The 15,583-nt window shown below is 37.7% G+C and overlaps 1 protein-coding gene across 1 annotated transcript; it reads left to right on the top strand.

Moving 5' to 3' along the window:
- The first annotated feature begins 1,793 nt into the window (after positions 1 to 1,793).
- On the top strand, positions 1,794 to 7,885 carry wu:fc23c09. Its single transcript, XM_059511915.1, has 6 exons — positions 1,794 to 1,889; positions 2,020 to 2,056; positions 4,005 to 4,125; positions 4,372 to 4,453; positions 4,767 to 5,691; positions 6,231 to 7,885. Exons 4-6 carry the CDS (start codon positions 4,387 to 4,389, stop codon positions 7,330 to 7,332), a joined length of 2,094 nt encoding a protein of 697 aa, XP_059367898.1. The 5' UTR covers positions 1,794 to 1,889; positions 2,020 to 2,056; positions 4,005 to 4,125; positions 4,372 to 4,386; the 3' UTR covers positions 7,333 to 7,885.
- The last annotated feature ends 7,698 nt before the right edge of the window (positions 7,886 to 15,583 follow it).

Here is a 15,583-nt window from a genome sequence, read left to right as displayed (position 1 = left end):
CAATGTTATTGTCTTCTCACTCTGTTCTCGGTTTTCGGTTCTCCTTTTTGTTTTCATTGTAAACATCATAAGTTTCAGCAGAAACTTGACTATTTCCATTGAATATAATACCACATTCCATTCAGGTTGTATGTGAAACCAGAAAGCACGTCCTTGGTGGTTAAATTACTCTGTGAGAGATCCAGCGTAAGGTCAATATCACTAAGCTTTGATACACCCAAGGTCGACTGGATCTGGAATGGGAATCATGGTGGCTTTATGGGCTTTCTGATATCAGACTTTGTCCATCACTTTATGTTCAGTAAACTGTTGTGATATGTTTGTTCATGGTCTTAAAAGCACAAAATCCTGCATCTTATTCACCCAGTGTGGTTTAATAAAGCACTGATGCACTGAATCAGTGAACCTTGAATGAGCAAAATAGTAATTAATTTTTTCCCTAATTCAAGCTGTCCTATTTTAAAAGACTGTGCTTTCAGCTGTGTCTGTATGCCAAATGTTTGCATCAAAACTTAAGTATACTTTAGGGTTTATTCATTTGGTTGTACGCATATGCTTAGTGTTTGCTTCAAAACTGAAGTATACATTGGATTGCATTTGGCTGCACATGTATGCTAAATGCTCACATCAGAGCTGAAATATACGTTACACATACGCTATGGATTTGCGTCAGAATTGAAGTAAACTTTGGGCTTATACATTTGGCTGTATGCATACGCTAAGCAATAACAAAAACTGACGTAAACTTCTTGCTTGTGCATTTGGCTATATGTATGCGCTAAGTGATCACATCAAAACTGACATAGACTTTGGGCTTGTGCATTTGGCTCTGTGTATACGTTAAGTGTTGTGTCAAAACTGAATTATATTTTGGGTTTATGAGGATTTCGATATAAGCCAAGAAGAGACTGAGTTATATCACCAGAGCTTATGCCACACTTACGTCATCTGCTGGAATGCCACTCTCTGATGAATGCGCGTACGACAATTAGCGGAAGCTAGAGATTACAGTGTATAAACTTTTAAATATGGATATTTATCTTACACAAATGCATCAAAATTTCACTTCATAAGGCCTTTATTCACCCCCGGAGCTGTGTGGAGTACTTTTTATGATGGATTGATATACATTATTTAGCTTCAAAATCTCTTTTGGGTGAACTATCCCTTTAAGTGTTTGTCTGTATGCATACACTAAAAGTTTTTATCAAAAATGAAGCATACTTTAGGCTTATGCAGTGAGCTGTATGCTAATGCTACACCTACGTGTTAGAACTTAAGTATACTTTGGGCTTATGCGTTTGGCTGTACGCATACACTGAGTGTTCGTGACAAGTATACATTAGGCTATAGTGAATTCCCCTACATGGATCTAAATGATTGGTTAACCCTCAGGGTACACATTTCATAGCAAGCTGTAGTGGAAACATCCTTGCAAAGCTGGTTTGGTTATTGAGTGGATTGATGCATTTGTGTGTATGTCTGCACACACTCACACACGTAGTGCAATCAATTAGTCCATCTGAAGGCTAAAATATTTGCTTTTGTTTCAGGTCTAAATTGGAATTGGAAAATCAGCCATGAGGTTTCTATTATCTCTCTTTGACTTCATCGTTGTTCGGTTAAAGTACAGACTGTCCGCTTTAATTTTAGGATATTTGCATTCATAAACAACAAGCCGCGTTGAAATTACAGTCCTTTGAGCAAATGTAATTGGACATCTGGCCGTTCAGCTGTCTCCTGACCAGGTGTGCGTCATTACAGCTTTAGCACATGCACAAAAGAGAGCTAACAAAAGCTTCAGTGTTTAGTCTAGCTTTGTCATCTGCGTCTTTCAACAAATGTAAAGGGTGTACCATTGACACCATCTTAAATAAGGAGCAATAATGGTATAAGGCCTGAAAATGCAGCTTTCAGATATATTACATCATATTTAGGCCCTAATATATGCTTTTCTTATAGTTGTATATAAAATAATAACCTTTTTTTCCTACTTCCCATCCTGTTGCCATTTTCCAGACAGGTGGTCAGGCTTCTTTCCTCATCCCAGTAGACAGTAAGACTAACATTATCCTATCTTTTCTTAAGTCTGGTGTCGTTCCCTCTTTCTGTCCGTCTAGATCTCGAAAGAATCTCATTTCTCTGTGTCTCTGTGTTGTATTTTGTATTTACGTGCGCGGATGCCAGTAGCACTTTATAAACAGGTAGCTGGAAAAGTTTGTGCACTTCTATATACACTTAATAACCTAAATTCTTACATAACACAATGGAGTGGGCCTTCTGGGTGAACATTTGAAATGTTAAATGGTCCTCTAGTGTCCCCTGGTGGTTTATTTGAGAACTTTGACTGTTTAAAAGAAAATGCCTACACTTCTTTTCTTTTTATGTATAATGTAATACTAATATTTTAAAAATAACTTTTATTAGATTATTTAATATATGTCTATATAATTTAATATAGTGTATATTAAAAAAAAATACTCACTGTGTTTTAGGTGATGTGTATATATTAAAGTATTTCCAGTTAGTTTTATAATGTAGTCTAAGCCTCATTATTAGCAGCTGTTTTTATTGAAACTCAAAGGGATATTAAAGAATAACCATCTTTGATCTATAAGACAAATGCTGTTATTCAGTCTCCCATACTGTTGTGCTGACTATTCAAGTCATTTAGGGCCACTTAGTGGATAGGATTTTAATGAATGTGGATTATTTATACAAGTTAGATCACCAACATGATGTTATGGTATATCTTGGATTGATAATACTTTGAGAGAGCCTAGTAACAAGCCTAACTGGAAACTCAATTCCACTGAATAAAAATGCAAGATTTTAAGACTCAGGCATAGTGAAAACAGATTGTGAAAGACATTTGTCAGGCTGTGAGGGACTACATGGTTGGCCATTTATTTAGTCAGCTAGAAATACTTGTCTTTATGGCAGTGATTTAGTGTAGGGGTTTTCAAACTGGTCTCCAGGGGGCTTTAAGCGGGTTGCTAGAGGGTCCATGGAAAATGTCAGATGGAAAAATTGTAAAAATTAAAAGGGAAAAATATTATTGTGCAAATGGCTAATTTGTATTGTGAAGTATTATACAGATACATTAGATTCATTAATTCATTTGAAGTAAAAAATATTGTTCAAATTATATATATATATATATATATATATAATTTTTTTTTTGGGTAAGTACAGTGCAAAACAATGCCAGTTATTAAATGTTTAAACACCATTTCTTAACAATATCTCAATATCTTTTTTTTTACATAAATGAATCTTAAAATATACGTTTCTTCATATCATCTCATTGGGGAGCCCAAAAGTTACAAATCTCCTAATTGAATTCAAACATTAAATATTTTACAAATTTGAGTCAGAATAGATTAGTACTGACATGCCAGCTCACGCATTCCTCTCCTGCTGCTTGGTGGTGACAGCGAACATCTTATTTTAATCATCTTTTTATTTCCTCACACTCTGATTAAAGTTACATCTTGAGTCAGAATTAGGCAGTGGCTTGCAAAAATGCCTCAGAAAAGTGAAGAAAGTTCTAAGAAAAGGTTTTACATCTGTTACAATGAAATTCATGACTACTGATGGAAAAAAAATAGATTTTACAATGACAGAGTTTTGAATACGAATCTGTTGTAAGGTTAAAGGCCAAAGACCCTTTTAGGGAAACACTTGTCATTGTGGTGCTAGTGAGTCGGCACAAGAATTTGTGAAAGTAAAGCAAATAGTGTCAATCCTAAAGTGAATCCTGACCTTTGACCTTTCTATCCACTATGTCTATCTCCATTCCCCTGAATTGATCCATTAGATTTTTCTGGATCTAGTGTGTGAGTGAGAAAATTCCCATAATAAGTGTCTCTGAAGAGAGCTATTACTCAAGAGTGTATCATTCTTCAGAGTGTGTATGTGGAATTTGCATTAGGGAGAAGGAGAGTCTTTAAATGGGTCCATTAGTCCAGATGCGCATCTATTTGTTTGTGTATGTGTATCAGTCTCAGTCGTATGTAGAGACAATCTATGCAACACAAGAAGCCAGCGTGTCTTCCATAACTGCAAAGTACAAGGACTTAAACATCTGAAGGACGCCACATCCTCACCTTGAACACATTCCAGGTAAGCTATGCCTGGCGGGCCGATCTCATAAAAAAATAAATAAAAATAATCTCTGCATTTAATTGCTTGTAAATGGAAAGCGGTTCAGATGCTTTCTGGCACCATTTATTGTGGTTGTCAGCCATTTAGAAAATCATGAGTGTTTTATTTCAGTCTCCGGGAGCTTGGTTGACTTTTACAGAAGACAAATAAACTTTTAACAATCTGCTTTTCAGGTTATTTCAAAATTTGCATTCTTGTCTTTAGCCATTTTAGCCAAAGATGAAGCCCCTCATGCTGCTGTTTTGGATTTTCGCTGTGCCTGTACACACTTTTGTGCTTAAGCCGAGTAAGTGTTCTTTAAATTATTATTACTTATGATTAAATTATTGCTTTTACTTAATATTTTTAAGTCTGTCTTTAAACGTTAAGTACAGAATGTTTCAGATGAAGAAATAAACACAAACTGTTCGATTCACAAGTAAATGCATTTGTATTATGGAGCAAGTGTGGCTTGTCTTTAATGTCCCTAACTCACAGTGCAGTCTTTTAATCATGCAACTTATGCATTAAGTTGGCAAATGTCCTAAAGCGAATGTATCATCAGTTATGAGGGTGATTTTGTGTTCATTAAATTCACAAAGGTTTATTACTACTTATAGGTGTAAATGTGACAGTCAGGCACAAGATTTCCGCAGAAGGTGACCTTTGGGCAGAGCAGAGATTTGATCGTTTGATGGTGGCTCTCGACACTGAAGAGGAGAAAAGAAATGAGGAAGAGGTCATAATGCAAGAGGCGGAAGAAGAAACAGACACAGTTGAAGACCATGGTATTAGGAAAACAAAAAGTGTGGGACAATCAAGAAAATCTGATGTAAAAAGCAAAGTAGTAGTAGAAAAAGAGGAGCAGCAAGGACAGAATCTGGGTGAACATGACATGTCAGATGTAATCTTAACCAAACCCATCCTTACTGCACAGAATACCAGCCTTTCACGAGAAATTGTGGGTGAGGAACATCTACCTCCTACTGATAATCAGAATGCCACTTCTCCTACCATGGCCACTGCCTCCCAAGCTGTCCTGAACTTGCACACAAAATCAGTTCATGTACTTTCCTCATTCCCCTTCACTTCACAAGGACCAGCAGCAACTACTGAAACCTTCCCTAACATAACCACAAGACTTCATATTGTGGATTCAACTGCTGAGGCCACCTTACTAGTAAATGAAAGCAGCACGAATGATGATCTCAGAGTGGAGCTCCATGTGATGAACAGCTCTAAACTCCACCCACTGGACGACGTGAGTGCTGATGTCACAGCGATGGCAGCAAGGGCAGGACCCACTGCAAAGACCCCTCTTAGTACTTTTATGGCCGAATCAAAAAACAAACCTAAAGACAATATGACACTGAAAGCAAAGAAAGCAAAGGTCCTCAAAATAAAGGCAAAGAAGGCCAAAGTTATGCAAAAATCGAAGAAAGTGAAAAAGTTAAAACGAGAGAGAAAATTGAAACCAACAACACCTTCATATTTTCCCTATTTTGAAGATCACTACTGTCCCTCAGAATGTTCCTGCTATGGGAGGTATGTGTCTACTAAACCTTAAACCATGCTTAAAGTTATAGTTCACCCAAAAATGAAAATGCTGTCATTCCAAACCCGTTAGATCTTCAAAACACAATTTAAGATATTTTTCATTAAATCTGAAAACTTTCTGACCCTGCATAGACAGCAAGGCAACTGACACGTTCAAGGCCCAGAAAGGTAGCAAGGACATCATTAATAGAATAAAGTTGTTGTTTTTGTTTTCATTGTGTACAGAGACCACTGATGTCACATGGACTGTTTTAACAACACCTTTCTGGGCCTTGAACGTGTCAGTTGTGTTGCTGTTCATGCAGGGACAGAAAGCTCTCGGATTTCATCAAAAATATCTTAATTTGTGTTCCAGAGGAAAACAAAGGTCTTATGGGTTTGGAAGGACATGAGGGTGAGTAATTAATGACAGAATAAAATTTTTTGTGTGAAATATCCCTTTAAGAATTGTCCTAATGCCGCTGAGTATTGCACTGGAAAACGTTCAGTTTACATGCTGTCATTTAACGTGATCTCCTCTTTTCTAGGGTTGTGCAGTGTTCCGACAAACATCTGAACAAAATACCTTATGGAATTCCTTACAACTCCCGTTACATTCTCTTAATGAACAACCACATCGATAGCATTCAACTCAAGTGGCTCTCCGAGTATGACTCCATGGAGTTCTTGGTGTTAAGCAACAACCATTTAACAGACGAGACGATCGAGGGTTCCTTTGAAGGGATCAAGAGCCTTAAGAGACTATACATAGAGCGGAACCTTCTCCAAAGTATCCCAAATGACCTGCCCGTTACTCTGGAGGAGCTACGGCTGGATGGGAACCAGGTACATGTGATGTCCATCGGAACATTAGGATGCTGCCCAAACCTGCTGATCCTCAGCCTGAGCAACAACAGCCTGGGGAACAAATCATCCACTATCCCTCCAGGAGTGCTTCTACCATTGGCCAAACTTCGGACACTTACACTTTCCTACAATCAGCTTGCCTCTGTTCCCCTGCAGCTGCCCCTCAGCCTTCGAGAACTCTATCTCAGAGGCAACCGCATTCAACGCCTTCAAGGCGACATGTTCTGGGGTGAGGCGGAGCTGCAGGTCCTGGATCTAAGTGCGAATAGACTGACCGATAAAGGTCTTGGAAAGGCAGCACTACTGAATGTCAGTCACCTTGAGAGTTTAAATTTAGAGGGCAACTTACTGAAGCAGGTTCCTCTCCATCTACCCGGCAGCATAAAGACTCTTAACTTGGAGGGAAACTTCATCTCTAGCATTGGCAAGGATGCTTTTATCTCAATGCCTCAGCTGGAGCACCTAGGCCTAGCAAGAAACAAGATCACTAAAGTGGCCCTTGGTGCTTTCCGGGTTCTTCCACTTCTGCATCAGCTAGACATGAGTCACAATGCCTTACAACAGGTACCAAGGCAGCTCCCGTTATGGCTCCACTCTGCAACATTTTCGCACAACAAGATCCGTGTAATTCCACGTGATGCTTTCTGTTGGGGTCGAGGCAATGAGTCTCCTCTCAGCTGTCTAGTCAGGGTTCAACTGGAATATAACTTAGTAGATCTGGGCCACCTGGACACGTTAGCCTTCCGTTGCCTCAGAGGCTTTCAGGTGGTGCAGTTTTACTAAACTGAGCCAATTAGGAATCCCTGTAAATGGTCAATATATGGGTCAAAGTAGAATTTACAGGTCTCAGCTTGTTTTTTTCAGAAAATTTGTGAAATTTCAGGTGAATGAAAGTCTGAAGTTTGCAGGTAGTGAAGAGGAAACTACATTGACTGAAAAATAAGAAAAATATGTGTCCTGGCCCTGATTTGCAAGCTTTACAAAATAAGATTTTGAAGTGCTTAAAGAGCAGTGGTGCTCATGAGGACACCGATTTGAGTCTTAATGTCCCTTTCCCTATAGCCTACCTTCCTTCCGGTTTATGCTTAACTGATTTTATTAAAAGCCAAAATATTAACTGTTTGAGGCCTGGGTTAATTGACCTCAAGATGTGTTGATGTTTTATGACTGAAAGTCATATCTCTGAAATGTGACTAGTTGCTAAAAACCAGAGAGAACAGGATTTTTGCTTGGACGAAATCCACAAAAGTTGTTTTGAGATTACATTGTTTTTATCTGATGTTTCATAAGTGTATTTCATCATTTAAGTGTATTACTTTTGAAAATAAAACACCCATTTTCATAACCTGGCAGTCTACTATCTCTTTCTTGAGCCAGTGTTATATCAGCACTGGTTTGTCAAAGTGGTTCATCATGACCTTTCAGCACATTTCATGCTATAACAGATTTCAACAAGAAATTCATCATGACAAGTATATAAAATACTGTCAGTATGTTTTTCATTATTCATAGTTTTTCTGAAAATTGCTTGTTATATTTTTCTTGGTAAATGCTTGGTGGGTTTTGCTGCTTGTCTGCGGTTATTCCTGCCAGATTTGAAGCGAAGAAAAGCACATTATTCAGAATTTGGTGAACTTGGCTGTTTTTTTTCTTTCACACATGGGAGTCTTCGCCAGTTACAGCAATTCCAATGTGTGTGTTTTCCACTGCAAACAAACATGTTTGGATGAAAGTTATTGAGTCTCCCTGCTCATGTTTATTCAGTCCAGAATTGTGTAAAATACTACCTTGTGAGCGACTCTTGTGCTTGGTTGTATTCACCACTAGATGGCGGTAGAGTATATTTTAAAAATGCTTCGCCATACATAACTTTACATCATGCTTTTTAAATATTTCTCCTGGTTATTAAATAGCAAATAAGATAACATGATCTACTGATGAACTATTACGCACAAATTGATTTGTTTATCTTTGGCACTCTGACGTCATTAATAGTTATTTGAAATCTCCCCAATCTTGAAAATTTGCTTATTTGCTTTTTGTCTCAAATGTCTGCTCTTTTTTAATTTCATCTGACCTGTTGAAAGCAGATGTAAATGATGTGCCTGCTCTAGGATATGACCAAATCTGACAGGGTGCTGCCAAGTCTTGAGGTCTTTACATTTAATTAAGTGAGACTGTTTAAGTAAACCATATGAGTGTGTGGAAGCGGAGAGTGAGTCGGGGAATACAATGAAAGAGAGCAGAAGAGGGGGAAGGGGGTGATAAAGTAAGAGAGAAATGAGATGGAAAGAAAGCAAATAGCAGCTTCATGTGTAGGGTTGGTAAATTCCATCTGTCTAATAATGCAGGAAAGCTACGTGGCACTGGGAGACAGCTGCAGAGAGAGAGAGGGGAGAGGAGAGGAAGACAGAAAAAAAGAAGGATTTTAGGAAGGTGAAGGACTCTTCCAGAAACTCCCTACAGTCCAGCAGGACCCTGACCCCTGTAATTTATCTTTTTGTCTTATATAATTTTTAAACTGTTTTTCTTTTGCGTGTTTCATTTCTCTTTCTGCAATGTAAAAGTTTTTTACACTGCACAAATGAGAGGGTGAGTACGTTGTGACACGTTTGACAAAATGTCTACCAAGCTAGAAGTCTACTAGAAGTAAAGCTGATACAATTATTTTTCATGATTTCTGCTATAATTTGACATTATAAAGAAGCATTTGATACCTATAGAAAGTGCTATAGAAATTACTTTTAAAAAAATACCTGCAATTTATATTTCAAATAAAATAATCCACATAATTTAAAAAGTAAAAATGTAATGCACAATCCCATTCCAAAGTCAACATTTGCATATTACTTAAATATTCATAATTTTCGGAAGGCTATGTTGTAATTGTAACAGTTTTACAATATGAGTACACTCCCTTGTACGACTTCCTTTATTTATATATATTAATTGTATATAAATTGCAATATCTTCCTGTGATTGACAGATGCACATGCGAAAAGTATAAAAGCTTTTTTTTTAATTAATATATTCGTATAAATATATATTCATTCATTAATTCATTCATTTTTAACGTGTATGGTGATGAGACACAAATTTCATAATTTCCCACATTTCCCTTTTTTTTCTTTCAGGAACATTTAAAATTCACAAACGTTTCATTGAAATATCGCACTCTTTCCATGTCTCCAGGTAACTTACGGAATTGTTAAAGTACAGTGTTAAATCTGACAATCCCTAATACAAGTGGTGTCATTTTGCTAGTCCTGGCATTGTATTATTTTTTAATTAGGAGGCATAGAAACAAACTATTAGGCGAAGGAACAAACAAAAAGTCAATTATTGGATGCTGGTCTTGCAGACATTTCATAAAGCAGAGTAGGTCACTGACTATTGCATTGCCTGAGGTTAACATTTAGTTGCTTGAAGCAGATAGTTGATAAATTAAAGTAAAAGTAAAGGCAATGCGGAAAATTGTAAGCAGCAGTGTAACCGCAAAAGCCTGCCTGCTTGGCTAACGCTAACATCTGTGATTCCATTAGGATTCAGTCTAGCCTGTGGCCTTTAATGAACAGAAGGCCTGAACTTAGTTACCAATGAAGAATGTCTGCAAACACAAAGCCAGGAAATGAAACCCCACCCTGACCAAAAAAAAGGAAAGGGAATAAATGGATAGAGACAAAGTGTCTGCAAAGGGTCAATAAACAGAAAGTCAGGTCAACACTGTCTGGAGGACCTGTGTCCTCTAGAGGACATGGGTCACATGGAAATGGGGATTCTGGGTTACCTGAAGGAGCAAAAGCACTTGGTTTGATCACTATTTCTGTTATTTTGTGGTGGAATGAGCTTCCAACTTCCAATTATCTTTTCTATTTTTCCACACTGACACTTCTGCGAAACTGCAGCACTGTTAATATCTTTGGCCTTTGGATGATAAATTTCTTGGGTTTGTCCTCATTTTTAAGTCGCTTTGGACAAACATATCTTTAATGACAATGTTGGAATCAGATCATGTTTTGCTTTAATTAGCAAGAAAAAAAAGGTCTACTTTCGAAGTTAATCTGGGAAAAACTAGATCGTTAAGTTTATCCAATGTCATGCTTAAAGTGGTCTGATCTCTCGAAAAGCAAAAGAAAACTGTATCATGTTATATAAAATGACATAATTACACACAATCTCCATATTTCATATAAAAGAACAAATTTGTAGCCTGACCCTCGAGGTTAAAGGGACAGTTGAGTTGACAAGTGTTCAAAGCTGAGAGACTCTGCTATTACTATAACTGAAGTGAGGTGGCGCTTGAGTCAGTGGAGAGGAGAAGGAGAGAGACAGACAGAAAAGGAGGAGAGAGAAAGGAGGAGGTGGCAACCGAGCAAGAAAGAGTTGAAGACCGAACCATGGGAGCCAGACGGACCTCTATATACCCACACCCACACTTCTATATATGGACATATGTATGCATTTACTGCCCCTGATCTCTCTAACCATCACTTTTTCCCTCTGTTCCCTCGATTTCCTTTAACCCTTAATAAGACGAACACTTTGGTGAGGACACAAGGTGTCTGCAAACCTGCAGATGCAAAATCAAATTTACACACGTGCAGGCTCCACAAGAGTGCTGTTGTGTTTACTATTTTTCAGATTAGCGAATCACATGCTGTTTCACTCCATTATCACATACACAACTGTTGTCCCCCCCTAAAATATAATTGAAATATGTGTATTGTAAATAATATAATGAGATATATAGTTAAACTAATTGTGTAAGTAGTAAAACAATACAAATGCAAACTGAGCAACAGTCCAACAGTCCTGAGCAACAGTTTAAACATCTCGAGTTCCCCCTGCTTTGGTCCACACTGCCTGCTCCCCTTTTACCTCATCACCACCGACACACACACACACACACACAGTCCGGTGCGAGAAAACATCGTGTTTCAGTAGTTGTGGAAGTCCATAAGTCTAGCTTACTTTATTCACATTAAACATCGGATGACGTGATTATATTCTCTTTGATATAGATGATGCTGAGTCAAGTCGTGTCCAAAAAATATTATTGTGTACCAATTTACTTTTGTCACCGATGTAGTCTGCTCTGTTAGCGATTATAACAGGCGTTTTATACAGGCGTTTACCTAGCTTGTTTAATAACGTCTTACACACACCCATAGTGTACGCATATACAAGTCGTGTACGTTAGAGTAGTGCGGGTGCGCATTTAGATTTTCCCGCGTTCACTATGATTTAGTCAGTTTCAGTGTGTATTGCCAGATTGTAAATGTCCAAGTATCGTACCAGAAGTTAAAAATTATCGTTATTTGGAAGAAAATTATCGTACACGAGTCAAAAGAGTTATCTATTCTAAACCAACTACATTTTAACATGGCCTGCAAATTACCAATAAGCGATAAGCCGTATGGTTGGATGGAAGCAGTACAACAAAATACTATCCCATTATTTTCAGTGACTGTCTGCGTCGCGGCGCATATTAAAACATATTAAAATGATTTTAACATTTGCTTTGTCGCGTCCAGTGTAGGCGGAATTTAGCTGTTGCGGTGTGGCGCAGTTAACTCATAACTACACATCTGAGCCGCTTTCATTGGAAGACTGCGTGTTGCCAGATGTTGAAGGATTTCGTGCTGTCATGGACCGCAACATAGTGCTCGCTGGCTTTAAAGCAGGGCACCCACCCTCCTTGTGGTGCACACGAACACATTTAGAGTGTCTGTAATGAGCCGATTAAGTGTATGAGTAAAGAAGCCCTATGACTGCAACTGTCATCATTTTACTTTTCATAAAATTCTGACATTATCGTACATTACGGGATTTTTTTCATTATTGATCGTACATCGTACAGAGGTAAAGATTATCATACAAATACGATAATTATCGTACGTCTGGCAACACTGGTTTCAGTGGCGGCTCGTCGGGTGAGGCAGGGGAGGCACAGTTCCCCCAAATTTTGAGGTGAAAATGAGGAAGATTTAATGATAATAAAATTCTATTGCTATTAGTTTGAACCTGTTTTTATACAGTCTATGGTTTGAACGTCTCCCGGAGCGACTGGGCTGATAATTTACCAAGTATTTATAATGAGTAGCGATATTGAATATATTTTCTTTACGGTTTCTGACTAAAAGCTGCCAAAAAGCCATTTTAAATTGGTTAAGCAAATTATAATAATAATAACAACAATTGGCAGGGATCCCCAGACCAATACAATTAGTTTGCCTCCTCTATTTTAAAATTCACGAGCCGCCACTGGTCGGTTTATTTCATTTAATATAGTTAATCTAATATAACATCATACTAAGAGTGCAGTTGTTCTCCAGATATTAGCATAACAAATGTGATTTTGATTTTTATAAAAATTGAATAAACAAGAAGTTAATATTAAGTGCATTTTAGGCACCATATTGCCTGTGTTAGCTCTATTTCACCAACGAAAAAAGTTGAAAACTAAGCTACAGCAGTAACAGCACTAATTGCGTCTTTGAGAAACACACTGAGGAGGTGTTTCCTAACTGAATGAATCCACTTTTTGAACAGTCATTGACGTAATAAATTATTATTTTTTTGTTTTTTCCCGTCTTTCACGTCTTTACCGATCTCACTATACAGTTGTGTGAGGGTGTATGTCTAAGAGTGTCTATGCCTTCATTTTGCTAGGCATGGCAAATGTTTTTATATATGCATGTTTTAATTATAACTGTGAAGCAACAACATTGCTATTAAATGTGCTATATAAATAAATAAAAGTTTTCCATTGTATTTTGGTGGCTTGATTGTGTAAACAACTTCAAAAACATTGCAACAAAAATGTTGTTTTGAAGAATGGTTTCGTCAATTTAGTCAGCTTTTTCATTGAACCAAAAAGAAACTTTGAGAAGAAGGATAATGGAACGGTCTCCATGCAATAGTAAGGCTTTCCTCTCTGTACACATATCCTTAAGTACAATTTTGCCTGTTTTATTGGTGTCCCCTTCAAAACTTGCTCATGAGAAATGTTATGTTTATTGCCCCCCCCCAACATTTAGATGAGATTTTCGCCCCTGAATGTGGTCTAGCCACACCTCCTTTCTTCTGCACAGTGTCTGTGTGTGTAGGATACAGGATCCCGTTTTGGTTCATCTCAGGTTATTTATACAATTTGAAAAGATTCACGGACATTCTGAGCATTTAAACAGTGTAATTAAAGATTTTGTTGTTTAGAAAATAAACAATACCTGCTGAAAGTTTACTACCTAAAGTTTTATTATATATCCTTAGATAAAGCAAAAGGATATTTTCCAGCCTGAGGAACATTCACAAGGTTAAAGAGCCATACAAAATGCCCTCATTGGGTCATATGACTGCCGGTGTTAAAGCTAAAGGTCAAAGGTCACTGTGCTAGTTTTACACCAGCCCTGGTTTTATTCCTTAATGTTATCTGGATTACGAGACCCCTAAGCATTCAGATGTGCTCTTTAGGGTCTTTATAGGAATCCCACGTCCTGCAGTGTATTTATTAGGTTGTTTTTCTAAAAGATGCCACTTGAAAGAAGAAAAAAGGAAGAAAACCAAGAAAAGGTACTTTTCTGTATCAGTCTGAGCTGGATGGTTTTTTTTTGTCTCACCCTTTCTGTATTTTTCGTCCCAGTTCCTTGTTTAGATATTCTCCCCTGTCATCACCTTCCAAAGAACTCATACAGAGACTATTTAATTTACACATGAGGTTATTAGTGGTGTTTGATAAGGTATAATCATCATTAAAGCCATTACATTTGACAAATCGAGCAAATTCTTAATCTTAAAGGGATAGCTCACCCAAAAGTGAAAATTACCCCATGATTTACTCACCCTCTTCCAGACAAATACAATTTGAGTTGTATTAAAAAATGTCCTGGCTCTTCCAAGCTTTATAATGACAGTGAATGGGGTTTAACATTTTGAAGGCCAAAAACTGCGTTCATCCCGGGGGGTTAATAAAAGCCTTCGGAAGTGAAGCAATGCATTTTTGTGTAGCATAAGCTCGGGGGAGAATATGCCAGTTTCTCAAGAACCAAGTTTTATTTAAAGCAAAGGAAAACCAGTCTCCTCATTTGGTTTTTCTAATTCGTGACCTGTGTCTTGTTTTGTTCTCTCCTCTGTGCCTCTGTGTTTGTCACCGTGTTCGCCTACATGCTATTTCATCCTCTGGAACACTCTCTCAAGAACCTACACATTATATTAAGTGGAAGCTATAGATTACGGGTTTTAAAGTTTTAAATATATATACTTTTCTTACAAAATGTATCGATTCACTTCAGAAGGCCTTTATTCACCAAGAGCCAGGACATTTTTTAATATTAGTCAGATTTTATTCATCTGAAAGTGGAAAGTCATGTCATGCTGAGGATGGGTTGAAGGTGAGTCATTTTTCTTTTTTGGGTGAACTATCCCTTTAAGTATTAAACTTTGACAAACGAGTGTCATGGACCATTAACTATACATCCAAGGAAATGTCTTATTGAGGGGCGTTTTTACTTTTCAAGTTTTTGCTTGGCAGAGAGTAATTTTTTGACTTAGGACATTCAATCAAAGACCTAGCAATCACCCAAAACGTGTGCTAACAACCACTCTGAACATTTTAGCAATCGGTTAGCATTGTGGTGTCGAGTTTTCAAGGGCAAGCACTAAAAATCAACTTATAAAATAGCCTTGCATAATTCCTGTTTTTCCTTTCCCCCTCTTCTCTAATCGATTCGCCACTGACTAGACAAATAGACTATTGTAAAACACAGTGTTTCCTCCTCGAGCAGACATTACCTAAGCACTCCAAAGCTGTTGCTTGTCCTACAATTTTTCTGTCATTTCTCCTTCTAATACTCTCTTGTACATGTCAACAGGAATTAGGACGGTAGCTTCATTAGCTGAGGGGGAAATGCTTGTGAAAACACTCTTATGATTTAGGGTTTGCCACCAGGAAGCTGGGTAAGCGTTCATGACGCAGCTTTTTCTAGGCCTGGAGACGCTCAGTAATGTGATCTCCAGCTGTGACAGACCAGTTTGT

This window comes from Carassius carassius, chromosome 26, assembly GCF_963082965.1.
Source record: "Carassius carassius chromosome 26, fCarCar2.1, whole genome shotgun sequence".
Classification (NCBI taxonomy): Eukaryota; Metazoa; Chordata; class Actinopteri; order Cypriniformes; family Cyprinidae; genus Carassius; species Carassius carassius.
This window is presented reverse-complemented; position numbering and strand designations above follow the sequence as displayed.